This window comes from Ambystoma mexicanum, chromosome 5p, assembly GCF_040938575.1.
Source record: "Ambystoma mexicanum isolate Mex_15411 chromosome 5p, UKY_AmexF1_1, whole genome shotgun sequence".
In the NCBI taxonomy this organism is placed as follows: domain Eukaryota; kingdom Metazoa; phylum Chordata; class Amphibia; order Caudata; family Ambystomatidae; genus Ambystoma; species Ambystoma mexicanum.
Window position 1 is genome coordinate 1,356,841,139 of NC_090930.1, and position 27,621 is coordinate 1,356,868,759.

The window sequence follows — 27,621 nt, forward strand, 5'->3', positions numbered from 1 at the left end:
ACCATTCTGTTGGTACTGCCTGCACTCCTCCTTTGGCATTGCAAGCACTGCTCATAAATGGATCTCATCTTTCCTTTCTGAAAGAGAACTACAAGATAGTTGGATCCGTTCCTTGCGACATCCAAATTACTCACCTTTGTAGTTCGACAAGTGTCAATTTTTACCACAATGGCTTTTAATACCTGCTGCAGACCTCTTACAAAACTCCTCTCTCATGTATCCGCCTTCTTTAAAACATATGTAGATGAAACACAGGAGGCCATGAGACTCAGTGTCTCCTCCATACACCATCCTCATACCTGTTCATGCCTCCTACAGATTGGATGATTGACAACTGCCTAATTCTGAATGCATAAAAAAACTGAAATCATCTAGGTGAACTCCTTTATCCCTATGGCCTCACTTCCTCCTCACCCACCTCTCTTGGAGTACCCCTTACTCTGTATCACTCTGATAAACAATATGGAGAGATCTTCAAAAAAGCACTTTTCACCACAAGTAAGAGATCACAAAAATATCCCATTTCCATCTTCATCTTCTTAAACTGATTCCTGCCTTCCTGAACTATTGCAAAGAGTTTAGGTCACAACAGCTATGGTGACCTCAAGACCTTATTATTGCAAATGTGTGTTCTTTGTTCTAGTCATTGACTAACCCATCAGATCCAGATCATCCAGAACAAGGCAGGCAGGCTAACAATGCGACTAAAACTCTGAAATCACATTACAACAGCCTTGATATCTTGCCGCTGGCTCTGGCTGCCTGCATCGACTTCAACGTGTGTTGTATATTTCACAAAGCCTTCAGGTGCTGTGGTCCTCCGAACCTACAGCAGACAATCAAGAGCTACTGTCTGACAAGGTTACTCAGATTCTCCTGAGTGTTAAATATTGTTTCTCACAGTTCTCAACCGCACCTCGTTTCCTTAATGTGACCACTGTTTAATCCATTTATTTCAAAAATATGTTCAATGTCCTCACATGCTCGACTAAATGCTTCTCTTATGGGAAAGAATCAAATATAGAAAACGGTGTAGAAAAAAAGGCTAATTATGGGATGAACAAGACTCATCCAAAGATTCCTTTGGCTTTACGGGACAAAGACCATCAACTAGCATGCACTAGAATAAAGTAAGACTTGGCTCTAACACCCACTCACATGTGGAGCATTAGAAATTCCAGTAACAAAATAAATGGATTATTGAAATATTTTATAATTGGTGGCCTCACCTGATAGGCTGTAACGTGTATCTTTCTATTGCACATGAATGAAGCCAAGCTTTTTACATAGTCATACCCTAGATATTACAGATGGGCGAGCCAAATAATTCATGATTAGAGCTCAGCCAGAGCTGAGCCATTTGCCCTAGTTTGGCTCAAAGAGCTAAATGCAAGCCGATCCAGAAAAAGATCATATCTTGCCATCTGGATCTACACTTCATATCTTTTATCATTTCTCCCAACCCCAACAACAAAAAATACATACCTGTCATCCTCTTCCCTTCACCCTAAAACACAAACCCATACCCGATGCCCTTCCTCATTGCTGCCATAACAGGAAGTCTATACATGGCATCCCAATTTTGGAAGAGGCGGCACAGTGAAATTAAATTAATAGTCCAGGACCACGCACTTTATGAAAAATGGGATTTGACCTCATTCTACACTTCACACACTTGACCACATATCTTCTCATCTCTGGGTGATAAAAATGTGTGTTAATACGGCTTTCATGCCCTGCAAGGATGGTGGACAAGGTCTTTAACGGCCACTGCCAGCCCTAGCTAAGGCAGGCCTGAGCGAAGTGAGGGCCTCAGCTCGGGCTGTGGGATGTGTCCACCCTCCAAGCAGGGCATGAAAGCCATTTGCACTCCAGGGTTCGTCCGGGGTGCGAATGTCTTTCATTTAAATAATGTTATTGGGAGATTCGCGCTGCTAGCGCAGCCAATCTCCAAATGAAAAATGAAAAAAATGAAGAAAGAAAAAAGATGCCAGTCATATAGAAAAGGGACTAGGTCTCTTTCCCATGTCTATGGTGGCGGCCAGACGGCAGGAGCTCTGGCACCGGAGCACTATGCTCCAGACCCGCAGGTAAGTGGAGGGGATGGGGAGGCAACATGGAGAGGGTCCCTGTTGCATCCCCACAATGAAAAAGATGGGGGGGAAAGCGCAACTCGGGCGAGGGCCTCGGGTGGCTGGTATAGTGAACAGGGATTGACTGAGCGCCCTTCCCTCGGGTGTGGATGTACAGTTTTAAGGAGCTAAAATAATTTTCTGTTTCATGAGGATGAACCTGACAAATATTTAAAACCCTATGTAAAGCAAAAAAAAATAATAAAAAATATATATGTATATATCTATTCACTGAAAAAACTTTCTTAAAGGGATGTTATGGTTAAGTTGCACTAATAAAAACCTATGAAATTCAATGAAAACACTTTATTAAAGGGACAGTATGGGTACACGTAAAACAGAAAAACCTCAAAAAATCACCAGTTATGGTGAGCTAAGCAACCATAACTCATGCCACAACCGTGCTCTTCTAAGACTAACACCCAGGACATGAAAGATGACATCACAAATGGCATTGATGACATCACTGATGACATCACAATACATTAATTTTAATAAACAGTCCCTAAAAGGGGTTGAATTTATAATGTTGGAAATAAGATGTTAGGGGTGATTGGGAGACTGATCATGATCTACTTAATATATTAAAGAATGTACTCATGTAAACAAATCATTATCATTATGTCTGTCGTTATCAGCAGCGCATGTTGGGGATGCAAATAATCGTTTAATTGCCTATGGCACAAGGCTCAACCGTGACCTCAGCACAACCAAACAACCACTATTATTTACTGCACCTACCCTGCATCCTAGATCAGTGTCCACTATACCCCAATAATGTAACCAATGGCCAATGCTAATGGCTTACAGCTATGGCCTGTCTCCAAATCCATGGGGCATGGGCTTCGGCCATGCCGCATCACCCAATAAGCAAATCAGAGTACACATTTGCATTTGCATAGGGCCAGGCACACTACCCAAACACCAAATGTATATCACTAGTTTTTCTACTTACATTCTTACAAAATAAAACACAAGACATATTTCCCAAAACATGCTTTCAGGTCCTTGATAATGCTAACTGCACAAGTTTGTTGTACTCTAGTCCACCACTTCAAGCTGCAATCACAAGCAGAATAAATTTTCCGATTCAAACCTACCGTTTCGGCCATGCCGCTTGCCCCAAAAAGCAAATTACAGACCCACATTTCTACTTTCTGATAGCCATGCCCATCGCCCAGACACCAATGTTATATCACTGTATTGTGTACTTACATTTTCACACTTTCAAAAAAATAAAACACAGGGCATGTTTGCAAAACTATGCTTTGAAGTTCTTGCTGACCCTCCTCGTGCATATTTGCTGCAATCCCATCCAGCACTTCAACCTGTACCCCAAGAGCAGGATTATTTTTCCCATTCAAACCTATCCCTATTTCAATTTTGAAAAACTTTACCACATAGCCAGTGCACTATAACCCCAATGCTGGCCCCTCATGGTCAAAGGCCACGTCCCAGACAATATGGCCACTGCCCATGACCCCAGGCTATACCTCAGTCACCAAAGGTATATCACTATTTGTTGAACCTACATTATGACACTTTTCAAAAAATAAAACAGACACACATTTGCAAAACCATGCTTTCAGGTCCTTCCCAATGCTCTTTACACAAGTTTGTCGCAAATCTGCCATGTTTGATTTGTTTAAAAATGTCAATATGTACACACATAAAATAGCCCCCACTTGACAAAATCCATTGCCCAAACATTCAGTGCTGCGTCTATAATCTTTATGTTGACTTTTATCCACATTCGTCAAAAGGCAACAAAGTTATAAGCCATCTAAAAATGTTGAGACCCCCCCTCTAATGTTGCCCCCTCTTAACAAAATCCCACTAAACTTTGCAAAAACATTCATACATAGGTCTAAAATCTTTTTGCAAACCTTTGTGCAGATACGTCAAATGGCACCAAATGTTAAGCCTTTAAAATATTTTGGGACCCCCCCTCTAATTTTGTTCCCTCTTCACAAAACAGCACCAAACTTTGCAGACCCATTCAGAGTCGAATAAAGTTCTGAATTTTCGTGCAGTTTCATTGAGTAGCGCCAAAAATATAAGTCATCTAAAAACTGCTTTTCACCAACCCTATAATTCAGAAATAGGTATATATGTCCCCCGAACATCTCAGATGTTCACGAACATCACAGGGCTGCCCTGGACATCCGGACTGTTCACGGACTTCGGAGAGTAAGGCCATATCCCACCCCATCTTCATCACCCCTCACCTCTTCAGAGATTGTTTCATTAGTTTGACAAGTGCAATGTTGTGTTTTTTAATATGTTTTTACCATGCTGTCCACGGACTATGGAAGCTGTCCACGAATCCAACACGCCAGGCGTTTCCAAAAATGTGATGCACCTCATGCTTTTCACCAACCAATCAGAGGGCGTGTCCGATGTCCACGGACATCACGTTGCCCTTTCGGCCAATCAGAGGTCCGTCCGTGGAGCGAACAGGAAAGGGAGTCCACGGACCAAACCCATTTATCACACATTTTTTAACTACTTTTTGGATGTTTTAAAAAAAACTACTGGACGGATTTACACCAAATTTACAAAAGCACGCTTTCGGGAGCAAGCCGCTGCTACCGCCACAAATTTGGTGAAAATCCATCCAGCGGTTTCGGCTGCAGGCGTGAGCAAACATTTATTTCCATTGCACCCATGGGAAAAACCACAACTTTTGGGAACCCTCAATAACTTTGCCCCCCTGCATGAAATTGCACCAAACAGAATCAATCTGATGGGGCCATATACTTTTTTTGCTAAGTTTCGTAAGGATTTGTCCAGGGTGGGACAAAGTTATAAGCTGCCCAAAAAGTGCTCTGCCTATGAGTTGAGCAACGTAACCATAACTACACTCATCATTGTTAGGTTGCCATTTGCAGTCCAAATTGCCAACTGCACCTAAAACTGAAAGTCGGTGATGTAATTAGGTTCTGTAGTTATGATACTACGCAATGCTATACCATCACTCTACAATGGAACAAGGTTGACAATTACGTGTCTACAAAGACACATCATAGATGCCTGTGTAATCGATGGATTAAATTTAGGTACTGTTCTTATACCGTGCATGCCTCTCATTCCATCTGATACAAATATGCCTTTCAAATTCAAAAGAAGACAGTTTCCTATACGTTTAAGCCTTTTCAATGACCATTAATGTGTCAGAGGGACCTACGCCCCTTCCTGGAAGTGATCAATGGTAATTCCGATATATAAGAAGGGGGACAGAATTGACCCTATGAATTACCGACTGGTATTGACCTTTACGATATGCTAGAATGGCATATGTCACACCGGGAATGGCTAGTAGTGATTATTTCTTCATTTTCACCATCCCAAATGGAATTTTACAAGCGCCAGAATAAAAAGATGTTGGCCTAAAGAATTCCCTGTGTTTTGCAACAGCACTTTCATGTCTTAGACACAAACCACCAAAACTGTGTTAAAAGGTCAGAAACTACTTGTAATCATTGTATTACACAGAATTGGAGCTGGTTATAGTGCACATCTTCCAGGGGGCTTACATCATAAGGGAGGTATCCTAAGTCTTTTAGAAGACACACGTGGGACCAACAGTCAGCACCCACATGTCCTGGATTGTTAGAGATGGAGGGAAACAAGTAAAGGGCTTTGTGGCAGGTGGAATGACTGAAATCTGAGCAAGCATTCTCCTTGCCGAAAGACCAGTGTGACCACCCACTGCCTCCTTCACAAACTGGTGTGAACAATCAAGGGAATTTGTCCCTTCTCCACATAGGCGGTGTCCCCTCTGTGAGATTAGGGAGGTGAGTCCGACCTGAAAAACCCTACATAGCAGTGGAGGCAAGTGGGACCTCACTGGCAGAGTCTACACCTTGGGGGACAAGGACTCCCATTCCTGTGAGGAATGTCCTAAAGCTGTACATACTGTGGCCTACATGGAATGCTTTAAAATACCAGAAACTGCGATGTACCAAGACATGGATGAAGAAACTCCCAATAGATGCCAATATCTTATGGAAAAAGAAGATGTCCCTTTAAATCAGAATATCCAATCCATTGGGACAAGTACGTTTATGAGTTTACACTCAGAGAGAGAAGTGAGAGTGGAATTCATACACAAGTGGTGGAAGACCCAAGATGTGTAACACCTGGAGAAGACGGAACCCAGGAAACCTTTGAGTCTCAGACTCACTCGATATTACAGAGCAAGATGCCAGAGCTACAGTGGACCTGAAGTATGAGAAACCGACAGGGCACGAGCCCAGGAGAAGGTGATGGTGAGACCATGAAGGAGAATCTGTGGTGGACAGCTGGTTCACAAACCATCGTCTATATCAGCATCAATTGAAGGTCATAAAGTGTTCGGTCGAATAGCGGAGCACAAGGACACAGCAAAAAATTATAGAGCATGAGGAGGTAGACACCAAAGAAGAGAAGGCCCTGGCAGTTCATCACCAGAGAGAAGGTCCCAGCTGAAGAAGGCTCCCAAAGATGTTCTCCTGCAGGACGATGGTAACAGGGAGAACGGGAAGCGCGGGAGGCCCCAAGCAAATAATTTTACCGCACAAGCAACTCGTCAAGGTAGAAGCTGTGAAACAGAGTTAACATGGAAACAAATGAACTCCAGAAGTTGTGAAAGAAGAGAAAGAGTTATTGAAAAACCGAATAATGAGAGAGAAGAACAGTGGATAATAGTAACCTGGGAAAAGGGGAAAGTAACTTGATATTCTCTATGCGAAGAATATAATACCAAAGAGAATGTAAGATATGAACCAGAGTTTAGAGGAACTAAGCAATTGAGTCATATACAAGGTCAAGTAGACCAAAACAAGCTGAACTGTAATTACCCAGGAGGGAAAGCCAAGCAGAGCAATAATACCTTCACAGGATATGCTCAGATCAACAGCCAAGAATGTAGATTTTATAAGAGATCCCCAAAAGGGATTCCCAAAGAGGAGAGAACTCTCAATAGCCCATTTAAAGAACTAAAGGGATTGATCCAAGAAGTCACGAGAGACTATTTACAGATTATGTATTAAAGAGAATCCTATGGACTGGTACTAAAAGTACCGTCAAGAGAAGGGAGTCATTCCCCTGACCTAAGTTAGTTTTCATAGCGGTAGGGTCAGTAAGGGTAGTTTTGAACAGCACACATTTCTTTAGATGTGCACAACTGACTGACTTTTCAGCACCTTAGTTAGTAATATAGGTAGGGATCACCCACAGTGATAGGGAGAGTTAGGCCTTATAGTTTTACTTTAATAAAATATTGTACACCATGCCCTCAAAGCGTCCATGCCGTTCTTCTGACTTGTGGGGTGCATTCAGGACCCAAACTGAAGTCCCATTTCACATGAAAAGCAGTATTTTTCAATACTGACACAAAACGGCTTTGCATTTGTGATTGCAAATGAAAACTGAAGGGCCCTGTTAAAAAGGCCTGCCTGTTATTACCCAAAGAAAAGCAGCATTTTAATTCACAAAGCATGAAGAAAAATCAAAGGTCTCTTTTACATGAAAAACAGGATTTTTAAACACTGTCACAAAAATGGCTTGTGTGTGACATAAAGTAATGTTTATTATGTTTCACATACAAAATACAAGTGACATTTGAAACGCCACTTTGTTTTCATGAAAAAGTTTCTCTAGGCAAACCCTTTTGCTGGCTGTTAGGCACATGTCACCACAAACTCCCACACTGGAAAGTGACCTCCTCCATCTAATTACAACAGCAATAATGTGTGTCCTGCTAAAGGTGTGGAAAGCCCAGTGTTCCGCAGACTTGCTGGCTCTAAAGGTAGTTACTGCAGGACAAGTTCCGCTTGATTGGAACATGACTAAAAGGTGTTAAGACAGGGGGGCTCCAACTTCAAACAGGCAACCAACTTCAAAGAGCAAGTTGCCAACAAAAAGAAAATAATAAAAACTCTTGATTAGAGGCTGACCCAGTGAGACCATATGGCTTGAAGGTAGGGGAATTGCCATGTGTCCCACATGAAGATTTACAATGAATTCAAAAGGACTATCATAACTTAGGCCTTTTTTTCCCAGCAACCATAAGGCAGATTCTCTGCATTTCTGTTCCATTTTTTATGTAAATTCTGAGCAATTTTGGAGATATAAGATTCATCCACCTGTGACTCAGGGCTGTAATGGCCCTCAAAGATGTCTTTCTGGCTGATCTGAAAATGTTCCAAATGTGAGAGTTGGTGACTGGGTGCAGGGTACAATTAGGAATATGGGTAAGAAATGACATATTCATAACTGATGTGCTTTTTGTTAAAAGCTGTGCAAAATGGTGCAGATCTGGCTGTCATCTTATTTGATTCCTCATATTAATGTTATGGGAGTTATTAGTAAAATTATAACGTTTTGCCACATAACTGGATTTTTGCAATAATTTGACATGAGAACAAATGGGGCTTGTAAATTAAGCTGCTATATGCCTGTTCCAGACCCCTAAACCAATCCTGAGTGGGAGCCTGGGTTTGAGAGAAGAGAGAAGGGTAACTGTCCAATCCTATATCCGTGACCTCTTGTAGGTTACTTCCCCAGGAAGTATATAAGGGGGACTGCACTAGGAGGAGGGGACAAAGCTGCTGAAATTTACCATCGGTATGCACTGATGAAACTTAACATCTGACAGCTGCAAGGAAACACCAGATGAGATTGCTGATATTGCATCTGGGTGGCGCTGTCTATTTCTAGGAAGGCCTAAGAGCTCACTGTTCCTATGGTGGAGAGCGGGAGGCCATCCTTGAGAGTGGAGTGCCCAAACCGCTGCCCTATCGTTCTAGAGGGTCCTGACATGCAGCTGGCTGTCCTGAACTTAGCGGCGTTCTATATAAATTGAACTGAGCCTGGGAAACAAAAAGGTGGGGAGTCTGCTTGCCTTAAATCCTTTCCGTTTATAGTGGGCGGAGGCAAAACTGTGCAGATCCTTAGCCTATTTAACTAAAAAAATGTTTTAATGAATGCCCCATTTGGTGGATTTTTGTTAATATTCAAAATGAACAAAGCTCATGGGTAATCCTTTCTGTCCTGTTGACCATAACTTTTTTAAGGAATAGGGGTGTCTTTGTCCTTAAATCAGTCCAATCCTTTTGTCCAACTTTCCCCTAACACAGGCCTTTCAGTGTAGGGGGGGTCTGAAATCCAAAATTCCCCAAATCATTCCCATTTTTCTGTCTGGCTTCCCCAACACAGGCCAAACTAGGGTGTTCTGAAAAACAAAACGCAAAATCACCCTGTGTTTACTTTAAACCAAAAGGGTGGGTGAAATCATAATTGCCATGTGTGTTTGTACTAATCTTGAAACCCTACTGGAAAATCAAAATTGTACAACACTACATTTATGAATGTTTTGGTTATTGATCAGTTTAATTATTTTTTAAGTGAAATTTGTAGACAGCAACGAATTGTGGTTTGTGTTTTTATTAAACTAATTTGTGTAATTGATTTGAGTAACACACAGTTAATGGTGAGCCACAAAGAAGGTGGAGCGTGTAGTTCAGTGTGATTTCTATTACTTTTAATTTAAATACATTCCAATATATTTCCTGTACACCGGCCTGGTTCTTGGCTCATTGGTAGCTCACAGGGAGGGATCCAAGGAGCATGATATGCTTCTGAAATACGGCTGAAGAAAAGAATGTGTTAAACAGTTTGTTGTGTGGCACCTTGAGTGGGGAGGGGAGGAACTCCCCATGTTGAGGGGGGTCTCTCAATAAACCATTACAAACTCACCACACTGGTACTAATGGAGACTCCATGGCCACTGTCCTGGGTGAGAGTAAAAGAAAATATCCTGACAAGCTCTTTACACACAAAAATACCTCAAGCAAATCATCTTGCCACCAAACAATGCAGTACCTAATCGATTTAATTTTTCCATTACGAGAGAAACACGGAACATAACTGACAGTGCCGTGAGCAAGTTCGAGGATACTTCGGCCTGTGGGAGGCACATTATAAATTATCAATATCTTTTTTTTCATTGTGTATTGTATTATTTTTGGAGCAAATGGTGTTATTTAATGTACTATGTGTATGTGAGTATTTTTAACAGAATCACTTCTAAGCGATACCGGTTGAGGCCTCCAAAGGAAATATGTCCCGTTTAAGTAGAGTCATTTGCAAAGGATCACATAGATGGTTCAAGTGTGGAAGCCAGGATTTCTAGTTACACAGTTTGCAATTTTGCAGCTTTCAGAACACACTTGCTCCCCAATGCATCTTTTAGTTTTCCACCAACATGCAATTTCTGGAAAGAGAAAAACAAAGTACTATGCAAGTAGATGATTGCAGGCAGTTCTTTTAACTGTCACGTGGTGGTATTGTCACTTTACTCTTCGAATGTAACGAAGGGTGAGGTGATACTTGGCTTGGCTCCAGTTGGCTCTCCTTTCACAAAGCCAGCAGAAAAGAGCCATACGTTTGGTTGTAACCAGGCTGAGGCCAGCTCTGGCTCCCTCACCTCTAGCAGAAACGTGCTTCAGAAATATGTGCAAGCTCTTTATTCTCAAGCCTCTTCTGAGGGTATTGATGATTCATGTAATTCCAAGTGTGTGCATACTTTATTCTTCACTTGAAAAAGATCTGAATCTCCAACGTACTATGCTATGAATTTTTGATCAGACCTTCGGTATTGTTTGCCGAGTCCATCATCAAGTTTACATACTCATCACTTTGGATAATGGTTCCCGCATACAATGGATTCATAATTGCTCCTTAGTCCCAGCAGCTTGTTTGTAATTGTCAGTCAGGCACTTACCTCTGCTTTAATTTTATTGTCTCCGAAACATAGATGCTGTAAATAGGCTGCTGCGTTGGACTGTACTGATGGGAACTGATGCTGTAACATCTGGATTACTTCCGGTAGTTCTGGGTCCCTCCATCCAAACTCCCTGTACAGAAAGACAGAATCAGGACATCAGATACCCACGGGCACTTATTACACCTTCGTTCGCTCTTCCATCCATCAACACCTAATCACTGCCCTGGGACACAGCAGAAGGCTCAATGTTCAAGAAATGGCACAAAATAATGCAAAGCCAAGGTGAAGTAAAGAGCACGCTTTTTCAATGTTATGGCTACAACTTAGGTTCGTTAATTGTTCCATGGATCAGATTTCTATACCAGTAAAATGCACAATCAAACGTATTTTACATGGCATGCACACTCAGCCTCCAACAGCTGATGTAAAGAATGAAATATCCAAACATGATCATCCTTTTCTTGCATCGTTTCTAGGGTAAAGCCTAGGGCTAAAGGTTCCAGAGTGGGATCCAAAGGTTCCAGAGTGGGATCCAAAGGTTCCAGAGTGGGATCCTTGATTGAATGCACAGCTCTTCCTATCTCCTGAAATCGTCTGAATCAGACACAGGACTCAATCGCTCTGAATGGTCAATACAGGTGTGTCCATTGGCCACTTTAAGTGAGGTTTCCTAACAAATGAGCAATCAGGACAGCACTAAGATATCCTGGCATGTTACAGGCAAGAGTAGCCCCCCTAACCCCCCTTCATTGCCTTTCTTTTGTAGAGTGTGAAGGGTTAGGAAGTTGCTGAATGCTACCTCGAAAATATTTTACATTGAAGCAATTTCTCACAAAAGATGAGAGGAGTTGCTTGGAACACAGTTGAGATTATGTTAAATTAAATTTAGCACAATTGCAATTTCGAATGGAAAAAATAACAACCTTGGTCCTGCTGCTCTGTTTTGTATTGTCCAGATATGCCGATTGTCAGTCCGATGGTCACTATATCATAGCCATAACCAAAGAAAAATCCGCTAGACTTTTCGTTTGTAAACATCGGGGCCTCGCTAAGTGAATCAACAGATTTAAAGAAAATGTTTTGCTGAATTGTCTTTTCTTTATATTCCCAGTGTCACAAACATGGCAGTGCAACCTAATGAGCAGTAAGTACGGATCTGCCACTCGGCTTGACTGAGCATAAAGTGGTGGATCCAAAGTGCACAGCTGTTCAGCTTTCCATAAATGCCACGGGTCTCATTATGAGCATGGCCATATCTTGAAGGCCAGGCAGGCAAACATTACTGCCGGGGAAGGACAGACACGCTGCTGGGAATTACAGTCCACCCACGCAGAACAGGAAGGGCCTTAAGACAATTATCCGGCGGTGACAGAACACTGCCCCCCAGAGGGCAATGTCACCCATCCAGGCGCCATCCGTCAACGCCTAGCGGGCGCATAAAGCAATGCCTGAGTCTGGGAGTGGGAAGAGCCTACAATGATTACCTATGGAAATTCAGGACGAAAATACTCACCCTCTGCATTTGAGGGGATGTTTTATAAAGCTCTGCATGCATACAAGTACTTCAGAGTGCATTAAGAAAGAAGGTGGGCAGGGAAGGTGATGAGGGTGGGAGGGTGGAAACCGGTTATTTTGTGAGTGATGCATTTTACAATGCCTTCGGCCGGGAATAGTATTAATGAAGCCCTGGGCAGTGTTTTTACATATCTTGTACTGTTTCTACTAATTAGTACCCGGTGAGAGTCAAGCAGAATGCAACACGTATTCTGATTGGCTCTCGCCGAGTCATTACCCGGCCGAGAATCCCTCGATTCTCAGCTGGGATTCCAGCCGCCTTGTCCACAGTGGGGGGAGAAGGCAGCTTCTCAGCCGTGGAGATGCTCGGAGCGGGGGTGGCCGCGCTTCGAGCCTCCTCATTGCTTGAGGGGCTGCCAGGTAAAGTTTTTTTTTTTTTTCTTCCCCTTTCCTCCCACCTCCCTGCCCTCCTCACACCACTTACCTTCTGCCTCCTTTGTCCACGGCGGGTGGCGTGGCAGCCTCCAGCCATGTGACTGCTCGAAGCGGGGCCATCTCCTCTCCGCGCCTCCACATGGCTGGAGGATGCCATTGACCCCCGCTGGGGATTCTGTTGCATCTTTTTTCTTTTTTTCTTTCTTTTCCCTCCCCCACCCCCCAACCCCACTTACCTTCTTCTCTGTCATCTTTCGGGAGCGGACGCGCTGGGAACACTTCTGTACCCAGCGCGTCCGCTCCCGATGGCCGCCATGGAAAGAGAAAACGGACTCCGTTTTCCCTTCCCCAGCAGCCATTTTCTTGGTCACTGCTTTTAGTGTCCCTGTCACAAAGATCGTGTGGGCCGGGCTACTAAAAGCAATATGCCCCTCGCAGCGGTGGCATTACCGAGTCAGGTAATGCCCCGCCATTCGGGCATATTGCTTATTAATTACACACCCACCCCTATCACCTTCCCTGCCCACCTTCTTTCTCAGTGCACTCTGAAGTACCTTGTATACGTGTAGCACTTTACAAAACATCCCCTTGGCTTGGTTAACATTCCTGGCCAAAGGGATCTTAAATAAGCTGGGGCAGGGCTAGGGATTCTGTAGAGCTCATGTGTCCCAGGAATCAGGTCAGAAAGATGACACACCTGCAGACCTGCAAGCCTGCCAACAAGGTGGCAGAAAGAGGTCGAGCAGAACTACTAACTCTGTTGCTTCCCGAAGCTAGGTCTGCGCTCAATAAATATTACCCACACCTGGGAGCGAAAGAGAGGAAGGAGACGCAAGAAAGAAGCGTAATCCAAAGAAGTAAAATTACGAAACATGCAATAATAATACATTCAAAATGTCTGCTATTATAGCTGCATAAAAGCATCATAAATGGAGGTAGCTTCCTTTAAGAGTAAAAGTGACACTGGAAGCCGCATGATGGTAAAGCATCTAGTGTGTGAATGGATGATTATGAAGGGAAACTCTTTTTGAGGGGTGTCACACTAAAATGTCATGTGCCTTACATATACAGTAGCCACCGAGACACCCTGCATCACTCACAAAATAACCAGTTTTCTTGCACCACTGAGAGAGTGGCCCCCACCCAAACACTTCGTTGCACTTCCTCCTACATACAAGTTGATGCGGGGTATGTTCCATTAATGTATTGAAGGAGATAACGCACATTACCATCCATTGGTAATAGAAGGAATGGAAAGCTCCAATTAGAGAGTTGTGCAAAATGAGAAGTGGTTAAGCAGGCATGTGTAGCAGCACGCAAACTGGATAAGTCAAATTGACAGTTCCACTTTTATTTTTTAGTAAATAACATTTTGTTGTCTTCATAAGTTAACCATTCCAACAGGAAATTTGGTTGAACTGGCAAGGGTTTAACACGAACATGCATCAGGGGTCTTGTAAACGTAAACAATTCCTCTATAAGAAATTGAATGTATTTCCCCATATTTTAGCTTTCTCTTCGGTATCTTAAATAGGATGTTGCAGTGACAAAACAGGTCCTCCTAGAGAGGAAATGCCTAGCTGAAATGCATCTTGTCTGGAAATTGCGTTATTGTTCCCCTGTCTGCTCTTGAAGTCAGAATGCAGTCAATAGGAGTGGTTATTGACCGCAATGTATTCGGATTTGCTCAGAGGAGGTCAATAACGATCTCCCTGCGTTAATAAGATTTGAAGAGTGCACGCTCACAATGCATGCTTGGCAATAAAATGGAGATACTGAGGGCAACTATTTGGCAACTGACTCGGGCATTGATTGTTAGTTTTCCTTAGGTAAGATCCAGGTACAAGACGTCTGTGCAAAAATAACTAATCCTCGATGTGGTTGAGAGTTTTCGCAATGTTCTAACATAGATATCGCAACATGCAGGGCTCTGCGCCCCTTATTTAGCTCTGTGCAACGGGTGGACTTTGAGCAAGTGTTTGTCACAGAAAATAAGCATGCAAGAAGGGACAGAGCAGTCACGTGGATCATAAAGCCTGGTTGGACATGCATTGCAGGGACTTTGGTGTGTTATGCACAGAGCTTTACAAAGCAGCCATCTACTGATATGATATGATAGGTTATTTATAACGCGCTTAATACCCAGAGGTTTCTAAGCGCGGACCCAGGGATCGAACCTGTGTTGCTCCGTGTCGCCACGGAGCTATCCTCCCGAGTCAGTCAGTGCAGTTGAATCAATACTCTGGCGATATGGTGTGATCTTGGCAGTTACATCGCCAGACATATAGCAGTATTAGGGCAGCATTGAACATTACTGTGCAATACTCAGAAGAAGCAGCACATACACCCTTAATGCAGTTTTCTAAGTGAGTAGAAATACATGCTTAGTTAAGAGCATGTCTCTGGTACAGCCTGCCTGCATATTCTAAATTGATAGACACATGATTTATACAGCCTCAATTTGTGGAATCAAGGAAAGATATTGGTCATTTTAAATTGTGAATCTTATCACAGAGGAAACTGCTACGCATGAAAGTGGCCTAGAAAAGGAGGCTCAAACTCAGAGTTTCAAATATGATACCCTGGAAAACAACTTCCTCAGTATTGCTAATTTTTAGTTTAACTTTGCGGGCCTGTATTGGTTTACAGACTGAGATGTGACAGGAATTCAATGCGTGTCATCAGGGCACAAGAAGAATTGCAATCCTGCAATACACAACATAAGTAGCTTTTTGATGGGCACATGGATGCTGAAAAGAGTAGGGTCGAGAGGAACCGTGGCGGTAGACACATGTTGAATCGTCTGATCTCACACAAAAGTTAAACATCAAGTGAACAGCATCATTGATGACCAACCAAGTGTGATAATTGAGTATTATCCTCAAAAGCGTCAAATACATACCATGAGGACTGACCGATTTCTTTCCAGGAGGATTCAACTAAAGCTTGCCCTAATATTTTGGATGCAAGGCCTTATTCAGGGACACAATGAAAAGATACAGAGGACTGTGTACAATATCCAAGAGCCCTGTGTCAATATTCTCCCTCAAGCATGGATCTTGTGGGAATAGCCTGATCGATCTCACGCATTAACAAGACTGAACGCCTGGCAGCCGCAACAAGGGCAGGAGGCAAGTATGGAAAGTGCTGCATTGCTGGCAACCGACTTCATTGCTGTTTAGGGCCTGTCTGGGCTCATCTTCAGAGAAAAACCTACAGTATAACAGATAAGTGCACACTGACTGAAGATCGGTGATAGGAGTGGAAACAGCAGGAGGGAACAACATTGTTGTGAGAAGTAAGTGTGCATATTGAAAAAGCATATTGCAGAATCAAGGTGAATATTGCAGTGTGTTTAATTTACAGCAAAATGCAGCCATTTCTAATTTACCCAGGCTTGTTTTTGAGCTTGAGTGCTCTACTGCAAGCACCATTCCCTTCAAAGTCACAGATGTGTTTGCTGCTATCCAACAGCTCTGGCGTAACCAGAATAGGCCGAGATGATTACATGCCACATTGCTTCCCAAGGGCATGGGAAGGTCGAGCTCATCCCGCCCTCTCTCCCTTGTTTGATACAGGAGGGGAGTCAGTCTCCTCCGGCAGCTGGGTGGCGGAAACCACAAATGCATTAAAGGAAGAGGCCTCACTCTTAGGCTCAGAGAGAATGTGCACCGATATTTGGGATACGATTTTACAAAGAATGATAATACAGAAGCACATCTCCTTGGTTTAGTTTATGCTACTCCTGTGGTTATTGACATTTGTATTTCTTGTGTGAGCCCACTCCAGTAGTTTGGATAATGTTATCTCGCCATTTTATTGTTTGGCAGCCCACTGCTGGCTGGATTGGAGGTTGGGAGTATGGTAATATAATGTCATGTTTAAGGAACATTTTTTAAATTTACCCTCTCTTCAATCTATGTTTCGTCCTGCCCACTCCATGGAGACTGCTCGTCTTTACGTCACTGATTCCCTTCTTTCTGCACGGCACTCTAAACAATCCTCTATACTTATCCTTTTAGATCTCTCTCTGGCTTTCGTCACTGTCCGTTACTTTCTTCTTCTGTCCTCTGACTCTTCCCTTCGGTTCTTAGGTTTGATTCTTGCCTGTCAGACAGCTCCTACTCTGTCTTCTGGTCTGGTTCTACCTCTTGCCCATCATCCCTGCACAATGGAGTCTCTCAATGCTCCTTTTTCCCCTTTGCACGATTCCACAATCTGGTATGATTTCTTGTTTCAATCTATCTTTTCACTTCTACTCTGATGACACTCAAATTTCTCCACATTTGAATATTTTTCTGACTCTCTCCATTCTACTGTTTCCAGCTCAGCTGCCTCTCTACGATCCAATCTTGGATGATTGCTCACTTTCTCTATCTTAACTTTGCTAAATTGGAGCTCCTCTTTGTTCCAGCTAATACTGGACCTCCCCCTTTATCGCCACTCTCTCTCATCTTCCCTCGTTTCTCTCTTACCTTGTCATCTGCCAGAAGTCTAGGTGTCATCTAAAATATCTCTCTTTCCTGCTCTGCTCACATCTCCGACACAGCTCATGTTTTTCGCTTCCATCTCTATAATCGCTGTTGTACTCACCCTTTTCTATCTACCAAATGTCTTATTGTTTAACTTATTTTCTCCTGCATGGACTATTCTGCTGCCCTGTTAGTCTTCCTAGGTCTGACATTACACTCCTCTGGTTTAGCTATAATGCTGCTGTTCAACCTCTCTTCCTTCTCTGTCCATGAACGTCCATCACCTCTTCCCTTTTGCATATCTCTTTTCCTCCCTTTGACTCTCGTCTCTTGGTTCACCTACTTTTCAGCACCTTTAAGCACTTTCATGGTGGAGATCCTCCCTATTTTCCCTCTCTTATTTCTGTCTATAGTCCTTTCCACACTTTGCAGTCGCGATCTCAATTTCTCCTTGCTCCCTCTGCTCCATGTGTGCCTCTTCTCGTTTCCGCTCCGTCTCACGTCTCGCACCTAAACTTTGGAACTCTGTCCCTCTAACTATTCACTCTACTCCCCCGCTGCATCACTTCCACACTTGTCACAGCCCGTCATCTCTCTAATCTTCTGAACTCATTTTGTACGTTGTCTTTCTTTGTTTTTCTAATGAATTGCATAGTACAGTTTGTTTGTACCTCTATAATAAAATTTTACATTGATTTGGCTAAAGGATTTTATAAGCTTAAAGAAACAAAAATTCATACACATTATTCTGAGTATGTCAAGTTTGAGAGTTCTTACTGTAGATATGTTGCCTTGTTTTTCCAACTGGTTAAACGAAAGAAAATGGCATCGTAGGGGACAAATCAATCACAGTCAAGGGAAGCGAAAAAGGTTAAAGTAAAATCTATACTCACACTACACTGTGCTGCACTACATGCCGATTCACTAAGAATGTACTACCAGTAACTCTGACTTACTCCTGACTTAGAAGGAACTCTGACTTACTCATATTAAGTCAGGAATAAGTGTATGACTTCTTTGTGCACCAGGTTGAAGGAAACAGTCATTGTGAGGTACTTCTTTGTGGCTCAGCCCCATTGCATATATCTCAGGTTGTGTAATCCTGGTCTACGCATAGGATTGGGTGTGGACTAGATGAGGAATATTCTGTTACCACAGAAATCCAGATGGAGTGTTTTCATGTGTAAAGTAATCATTTGTTTTCCCTGAAATGTGGGGCATTCTACAGTACATGTGTTAAATACTGTATAGTGAAACCAGGAAGAAGAAAGAAAAGTCACAGCTACCATTTTAGACAACCCTAATAGCTTATTTTTCAGATAAAGAATTCTGAAGTGATAGGGATGCGGCATGAGTGCCAACCTGTAACACAACAATAATTCAACAACACACAAATAATAAATAAATAAATAAATACATACATACATACATACATAAGTCTAAGCCAGATGAGCAAATCAGAGGAGATATGGAAGTTAAGCCATGATCGCTGAGTGAAAAAAACCAGCACTGGCATTCGAGACTGACTTCACTAGAACACCAAAAGTGGAAAAGCACAGCCTTAAGCATATTGGTACCTGAAAGGAAATACAAAAACATATTGCTGCAAAACTATTACCCAAGTACATGTGCCAATCAATAGAAGAACAATGCAGTACTCTGCAAACCCTTTTGCGAGGGCCTGAGTAGGTGACTTCCGAAAGCTGTGCACTTGTTCCCTGGACAGAATTCGTGAATGCGCATCTGCCCTTCTCTTGGAAAATTAGTGGCCTAACTGTACCTTTGCAAATATTCAAGTCTACACATAAACAAGGGACCAAAACAATGTATTCCTGAGTAGCACCAATGCACCGATATATTCATTTAATTAGGTTTTTCTTCAAGACACAAAGAAGTGTTTATTTTTTTGAGATCTGCGTATTCTTGATTGACTCATACAATTCTTGAGGACCTGCAGTTCATATTATAAAATCACACAAAATAGTGACATTTGACTGGGATGGGTAGTAACGGCCCGACAGCCTGAGCTATAGGCGCAAGCAAAGCAAGGGCCTATAACAAGGCACTAGGACATTACCACCTTTCCAGCCCTTGGAATGGGTGCTTAAGGCCATTAGCACCCGTCCCAAGGGCTGGCACAGGGCTAATTGAAAGTATTTCCATTCCGCGAGGGGCACCGTTCACTGAACGAAAAGACTGTTCAAAGATGGCCACCATGGAAAGGGAAGCCAGGCCTCTCTTCCATTTCCACGGATGATGTTGGGAGCAGAGAGGGAGGAGCGGCTGTGCCACCAAAATGAGGTTGGGGGGGGGGGGGGGTAGGGAGGATGGGAATGTAAAAATAAAAAAGGGGACAGAGGGTGGGGGGAAGATGGCGGCCAGAGGAACCTGCCATCAGGCGGCATGGAACGTGGGCTGAGCTCGCCAGTTTCAGTCCGTGTTCCATGCCACCTGATTGGCTGGCTCCCCCATCAGGGTTCTAATGAAAAATATTTAAAACAATGGGTTTATGTTGATTTGACTCAAACATCAAAGCTGACCCCTCAAAACAAAATGAAGGGGCGGTCAGGAACTAGAGCTGATTTAACTAGGAAAGCCTCTAATAGTTATAAAAATAGATTTTGATGCTAAGGGAATTTGCTTCCAATAGAAATTCAGTCAGCTTTAAAAACCAAAACCAGCAGGGCATTTCAAGTGGTGAAATCCTTCTTCAGCAGAATATGTTTGTATTAAGTCAAATGCAACACTTTGTAAAAGATTGGTCCGCTTCACCAGCCAGGATTGCACACCACATATGGGCCATAAGTAGTGCTGGTGGCCTTATGGGACAACAAGTTTAAAAACGTGGATGTGCCATAGGAAGGAGACCCTGGCTTAACCTTCCATATTGTCCAGGAGGGTGATTTAGATCTTGCTGACCCACTACAGTTTACCGTGCATGTAACATCATCTTCGCAAAGTAGTGTTTAGCTCACCCAGCCATTGATGTCTCTGTGCTTGTGAGAGCCCTCCAGGCCTTTGTTTGATTCAGCTGGGCCTTGCATACTATTTCACATCTACAACTCTAATGTGTCCACCTTCTTCACAACCACTTGAGCTTGTTGGTATGTCCTATTGCCACAGCTGTGGTTGGCTGTCTTTCATCATTTACAAGCCAATCCATGGAAGCCGACAGGCAAATGCCAGCCCCCCCCCACAAGGCCCATAGGCAAGGCCCAGTCTGAGCCAATCGGGGCAAGGGAGCCCCCTGCTCCCTCATGAACTTGGACCAATACACTTTCAAGCTCTGCTCTGCTCTGCTGCTTACGTGAGTGATGGCTGAACTTTCCAGTGGCTCCTCATTCTATATCCTTGACCATTAACTGTACCTGTCTGCCTTTTTATGTTAGCCAACCTACGTTCTCATTGCACTTTGTGTACACAAATAAAAATTCGTTTTGCCTATGGTTTTATTTGTCATTGCACCACTTCCTACATTGCACATTTTGATCCATTTAAAAAAATCGAATCTAGATGGGTGTGCTTTACATCGTGCATCATCTTGTGCACTGCATATGTGATCCTCCTCTTGGTCAGACCATTCTCTCCTCTCCTCCCACAACTGGGGCCCTTTGGCCCTCTGACCGCACCCCCACAAGCCCTGCCAACCTCGTTCATGAACATCCACCCGATGAAACAAGTGTCAGCTTCTGCTTTGCTTCCACCTTCCTCCCCCCTTGGCCCCTACCTCAGATTCTACCACTGACTCTGCTCTAAGCAACTTCCACTTGGCAATCACCAATACTCTTGACATGTTTGCCCCAGTCATGAGGCTCTGCCTGAAACCTGCCTCTAAGCGTAACAACTGGTACGACTCAACTTGCGGCCCTGAAACGAAAGTACAGAGTGGCGGAACGAAAGTGGCAAACCTCAGGCTTGCTTTCTGACCAACTGGCCTGCCGCCTGCACCTAAGGAAATACAGACACTCCATCCGTTCCAAGAAAAGGACCCACATTCTGGCACAGGTATCTGGTGCATCCAACAACACGGCTGAACTTTTCAAGATCTGCAGAGAACTAGCCAACCCTTCTTTAGTCTCCTTATCCCCTCTTCCTTCCTAGGACCTCTGCAACACACTGGCCACACACTTCCGACACTAAAACTCAGGACATCCTGAACACCCTTGTTACTCTGCCTCACAACCCATTCCACACCCCCTTACCTCCCTTGGCCCCTAACCCTTTTCCTGCCTCCCTCTACTCCTTCTCCCCTGTCGCACCTGATGAAGTTACCAGAGTTGTCCGCTCCATGAAGGTCTCTTCTAAAAATGTCTCCCCTTGATCATCCAGAACCATCAAGGACAAACATTGTCTCTCTTGACCAAGCACTCGCTGATTTCTGCAATCACTTTTTGCCACTAGATCTTTACCCTCCTCCCTCAAGCATTCCCTTGAGCGCCCCCTCCTGAAAAATCATTCAGCAGGCGCTAGCTGTCCAGCCAACTACCACCCTATTTCCATCACCCCCTTACTGGGGAAACTGCTGGAGAAGCTGGCCTTGCCCCAACTCAACACATACACTGATCTTGTGGGGGGTCTCCACGACCATCAATCTGGATTCTTAGCATCCAGAGGCACAGAAACTGCTCTTCTGATCACATGTGAAGAACTGCTAACATCTCTGGACTCCAACTCTCCAGCTGTCCTCATCCTACTCAATCTCTCCTCTGCCTTTGATGCAGTCAACCATTCCATCCTCATTCAAAGGTTCTACAATACACTTGGTATCTCGGAACGGGCACTGGATTGACTGACCTCATTCCTTACTGACCGCTCATCCCAAGTCATCCATGGCACTTTCTCCTCTCCTAATTCCTTCTCCACATGTGGTGTCCCCCACAGCTCTATCCTCTCCAGGCTTTTAAACATCTACCTTGCTCAGTTGGCACTCATTGTCTCCTTCTCCCCAACTTCCAGTGGTGTGCAGACAACACACAACTCTTTTTCAGACTTCCTGCTGACCCTCTTGCACCTTCCATCATCCCAAACTGCCTATCTGCCATCCATTTCTGGTGCACTTCCAACGATCTCTGCCTCAATGTCAGTAAAACTTAGATCCTTCCTTTTGGGACCACTGCTCCCTCCCTCTTCCCTTCACTTTGGCCTTCCTCCGTGGTCAGGCCCCCTACTCCTTCTGAAGCCAGAAACCTTGGAGTCATCTTTGACTCCTCGCTCTCCTCCCTCTCACTCAGGACATTGCTAAGAAGTCCCACTTTCAGCTCTTCCTTCTCAAAGAAATTCTCCCTTTTCTCACTTTCCCCCAGAAGCTCAATGTTACCCGAGCCCTGGTTCTCTCTAGGCTTGACTATTGCAATAGCCTCCTCCTGAATTTACCTTCCTCCACTCTGCGACCCCTCCTGCTAATCCAGAATACGGCAGCAAGATTTATCATTGGCCTTAAACCCAGGGACCACATCTCTCCTGCCCTAACAAGTCTTCACTGGCTCACAGTTGCTGCACTGATTAAATTAAAATCCCTCTGAGTCATTCACAAGATGGTCTGGGGCAGGGGACCACTCTATCTTCAACTCTCTCTTACTAAATACTCGCCCTCTAGACCTCTACTTTTCGCTGGCACCAACTCTTTGTGTGTAAAGCATTTTTCTCAGCAGTGGGCAGGAGTTTGATCACTTTCCTCAGCTGGCTCCCTCCTATGGAACAGCCTCTCCCTCCCTCTGCATCTTGAGCAGGACTTTCTTAAATTCCAGAAGCTCCTCAAGACCTTCCTCTTTTCCTCCTCCTTCCCTTCTTCTCTCCTCTGCTAATCTCACAGTTGCTGCATTAGTGTCCCGGGGCATATGCATCCTCGGGGCCCCTGACCTCCCACACCAAGTTGCCCCAGCTTCTGTCTACCTTCTGCACTTGCCTAAGCACACCCTCTGCCTGGAGGCTCGCACTTTCACCCAACGCGGCTCCAGGCTGTGTAGCACTTACCATACCTTGAACTTCACCTGTGGCTCACCAACGCGCACAGACACCCCAGCACTTACCCCCACTGCCCTCTTCCTTGCTGCACTTGCTTCACAAGGCATAGTAGGTCTGACCTTTTTTCCCTCCACTCTATTCAATATTTTTGTGTATTTTAAAGTGTGTAATTCCCAAGCTCCCTCCCTTTACTCTGTGGGCGCTTTGAAACAGAATTTACTTGCTGTATAAGTGCCTAACAAGCGAACAATAAATACATAAATCCCAAATTGAATTAGGGAAATGCTTTGCATGTAGTGCTTCCAATACCAGATAAATGAATGCACTGTGAGTAGTTTCCGATTGATTCATGTTAGACAGTGTACAATGCAGCCATCCATCTTAGTTTTGACATGTAGGAAATGGCTTCAATGGGTCTCAGTTGGGCAGAGTGTGGCATTTAGTTTGAAGTGAATTAACCTTTACACTATACACATCCACAGCTTGGCCATGACATATCTGGAACAGAAAATCAGACCTTTATGTCATGTGCCCTTCGCTCTGCGGAGTAAAGTCTGCTTGTTGTACCACTGTCTGTGTACAGACAAAGGGGCAGCCTGGGGTTACACAGTCCAGTCCACATTTCTGTGGAATGCTTTTGGTAATGCAATTCGCCTGTAACCCCCCAATGTGGGCTTTTATAAGGCCAAACACACTCCCAGCTTTGACTAATTACTATTGGTCTTACTCAAAGGTTCTTCTTCCTGCTGGACAATTAGGTCTGAAGTGTTTTACAGGAACAAAACAAGTTACCTTCTTGTGCAGTAGATGAACGCTAAAGTGCCCAGTACTGTGCTGATACCAAATATCAATACTCAACAATAAATACACCCTATAACTATGCAGTTGGGAATTGTGTCTTACTCATGGGGTGGTTTAATTCTGCATGTCTAGCATGGAAAGTACGATTAGTGTTTTTTTAGATCTAGCTAGCATGAGGTTTTGAGCTGATGGGGTCAATCGGCTGCTCCGTGATGCACAAAGAGCATACCGGGTTATTTTATAGAAGCTATAATGCCTCTGTGTAAGCTGGGGAGAGGCATGAATTAGTATGCTGGCCATTCCCTCTTTTGTATGGAGGTGTGCTGCATGCAAATGGTAGAATCTGATAGTCCTTGGTTTGAATTGCCAAAGCATCTGCAGGGGTGAAAAGGCCCAGTGCACAGGGGCGACTTGTCCATAATGGGATAGGGGGCCTAGACCCACCGGGTCTTGGCCCCCTCTCACACATTATGGAGGAGCCAGTCCAGTAAAATACAAGCACCCCCTCAGCTGTTTTTTTCAGTGGAGGGAGTGCTCTTAACTGTGAAAGGGAAACTGTGTTTCCCTTTCACAGTTACATTTCCCCAGCAGTGCAAGCTCAATGAGCCATGCAAGGCTGGGGGCGTTTGCTTCCCCAGGCTTGCATGGCTCATTGGACATTCTGGCTGGGGAACTGCATGTCTGTATGTACAAGGAGGCACTCCTGCACCTCCTCGCCCATACAGACAGAGCAGGACGGACCCACACTCAGGCGCCTTGCATGCATGAGCAGGAGTCAGGAAACTTCCTGATTCCTGTTAATGTTTGCAGGGGGCTGGAGCACTGGAACCTGAGGACCCGCGGGCAAAAGGTACGTTTGTTCATGTCATTTCTTTTCATTTAAATGATGTGTTTGGATGCGTGCATGCTTGTGTTGTTAGGTGAATGTATGATGATCGATGCTGGTGTGAATGAGAGAGTACTTTCTGTGTGTATGTTGTGTAAATGTGCGTATGTATGCTAATTTATCTATATAAATATGTGAATGGATGCGTGTATGCTTGTGTTTTGAGTGAGAGCATGATGGATGTTCATGTGAATGAAAAAGAGTGCTGGGTGTGTATGCTGTGTAAATGTGGGTGTTTGTATATTTATTATTTAAATATGTGTATGGATGCATGTATGCTTGTGTTATGAGTGAGTGCATGATGAGTGATTGTGAAAGATACAACAAGTGCTTGCTGTGTGTAAGTCTGTGTGTGTGTGTGTGTATATGTGTGTGTGAGTGCGTGTGTGTGTGTGTTTGTGCTGGTACAAGAGGATTTTGATTGGAGGTTTGCACCACAAGGGCATTTTAAAGATAACTTTTTTGCACATACCCCCTCCCCACCGGCCAAAATCAGCTCTCCGTCTGAGGTGCTGTGGAGCCCAGGGGACAGGGGCGCTATGTTTTACTTGACATCTATGATAGATGTCTAGTAAAAAAAATACCATCCCTGCCCCCCTGGTCCCCCAGTGCCTGGCATACACACATAACCGCATTGATTGTGTGTATGTGTGAGGAGCTTGGGAGCCAGGGGCAAGGCGTGCCATTTTTTACTGGGCATATTTGATATATGGCTAGTAAAAAAAATAAAAACATGCCTTACCCCAGTGCCACCCAGCACCTCGCAATCAAACAATCACATTTATCATTATTGTGATTATGTCTGACTGCAAGGCGCTAGCACACCACGGATCAGGCATGGCATGGTTTACTGCGCATGGTTGATAAAGTAAGCATAATAAGTGTTATTATGTAGCTAGACTTGCATTTTAATGCAGCCAGTCTAGCCATTTCTTATTGTGGTATTAATGTTGTAATAGGCACCTTTGGTAAAAACAAGCATACGTGTTATTATGTAGCTATAATGGCATTTCAATGCAGCCAGTTCAGTCATTTTGTATTTTGGTATGGCAATTTGTATTGGGCATCATTGGTAAAGCAAGCATGGTGAGTGTTATCATAAAGCTCGCTGGCATTTTAGTACAGCCAGTTTGAACATGTTTTCATACTTTGGCATGCTTTTTAATGGCGAAGCCAACTGGAGTATGTTCTTACATGTGGCTACTGCCATATATTTACAGAACAAACATGGATACGTTTTTTTGATAGTATCATTACTGGCATTATGCACAAAGCAAATATGAGTATGTTCTTATATGGGAATAATAGGGTATAATGTTGCAGTCAGTATGGAAATGTACGGGCACAGGCAGTGGAAAAATGTTTTATACTGGCACATATTGTGGGAAAAGGTTCCATGAAAATGTGTTGGAGAAATGCTCCTGTGCACTGTTGGTGACTTGCATCTATTGGATTAGTTTCATGAGTTACCCTACAAAACCCAATTGCAAAATGTTTGGATTTTTACCCAATTTTTCTAAAAAGTATGCTCTAAAATGCGCCATTTTCACCCATTATTTAAAAATAATTCTGGGAGAAACCCCCCTTAACCCCTCTTGCAGGGTGTGTGCTCCCTCGCTAAGCTTAGTTGTTCTGCCATATCAGGGACAAATATTTACGCCCCTCCACTTAAAAACTTCACCAGCTGCGAATGCTGGTGCATGTGTGCCACTCAAGAGTTGGGGAAGAGGTATTGTAAACCCCAAGAATGCCGATTACCAGGGAGGTGTCCGCCGTAGGAGAGCGCGTACGGCGTTTACTCCCTTTACTGCAATGAGTGTGGGGGCGAAAGCCAGCACGCAGCTTGTCTGTTAGGTAATGCAGTGTGGAACGCTAGCAGGCTTCTGGCCCAGCCTGTGTTCGCTGCACTGGGTGCAATCGGGAGCTTTTGCAATCAGGTCCATGTTTCTTCTACTTTGGAACTCCAGACCTAGAGCTGCCAGTCCCAGTAGTTTCTAAAGGAAATGTCTTTGCATCCTGAAAACGTTCCTGTTTGGTTGCTAAAGCACTTTCACCAGCCCATCCCCCTTGCTGACTCTGCTTCAGCAGCAGTGCTGGGCAAACTAGATCAGAGATTTACAGAAGCAACCGGATGTGGGTGCTTCGAGGAGCTGAGAACTTTGTTCTTTTCGGGAGATTATTCTGTAAAAGTTACAGGTCACCCAAGGTAAACTATTAGTCCATACAAGCGAGGGCAACTTCCCACATGGCACTATAACATGCATGTACATGTTTTTTTTCTATTTCCAGTGCTCCTGCGGTATGAATAGAAAAACAAGTTTACGCTATTTTTGGGGTGCTGAGGGAGACGAGGAGGAATGAGGTAGTTAATGGGGGCATGTAGGGGTGCTTTGGGGAGGGTGGGGTGATTTGCATCCCTAAAGGTAATACACTAAAATGTGCAGGCCAGGTCCGCAAACCTTTGCGCTGGTAACCAGACAGCTTCACTGGACACTTTTCGGGAGGTTCCCCCAGACCGCTGTGCATTGCCGCTACAAAAAACACTGAATAACCCAGCAAGTATAGTGGCCCAGTATATATTCACAATGCAAGATAAACATATGCATTCACTTCCTGTATGATTTCAAATGTTATATACAATGGCCA

The 27,621-nt window shown here is 43.9% G+C and overlaps 1 protein-coding gene across 22 annotated transcripts in view; it reads right to left on the reverse strand.

Moving 5' to 3' along the window:
• CTNND2 (catenin delta 2) overlaps nt 1-27,621 on the reverse strand; it is a 3,553,726-nt gene that overhangs the window by 1,040,441 nt on the left and 2,485,664 nt on the right. For all 22 annotated transcript variants that reach the window (XM_069613767.1, XM_069613768.1, XM_069613765.1 and 19 more), the window contains one exon: nt 10,900-11,032. In XM_069613767.1, the coding sequence (XP_069469868.1) occupies nt 10,900-11,032 (133 nt within the window). The remainder of the gene's footprint in view (nt 1-10,899; nt 11,033-27,621) is intronic.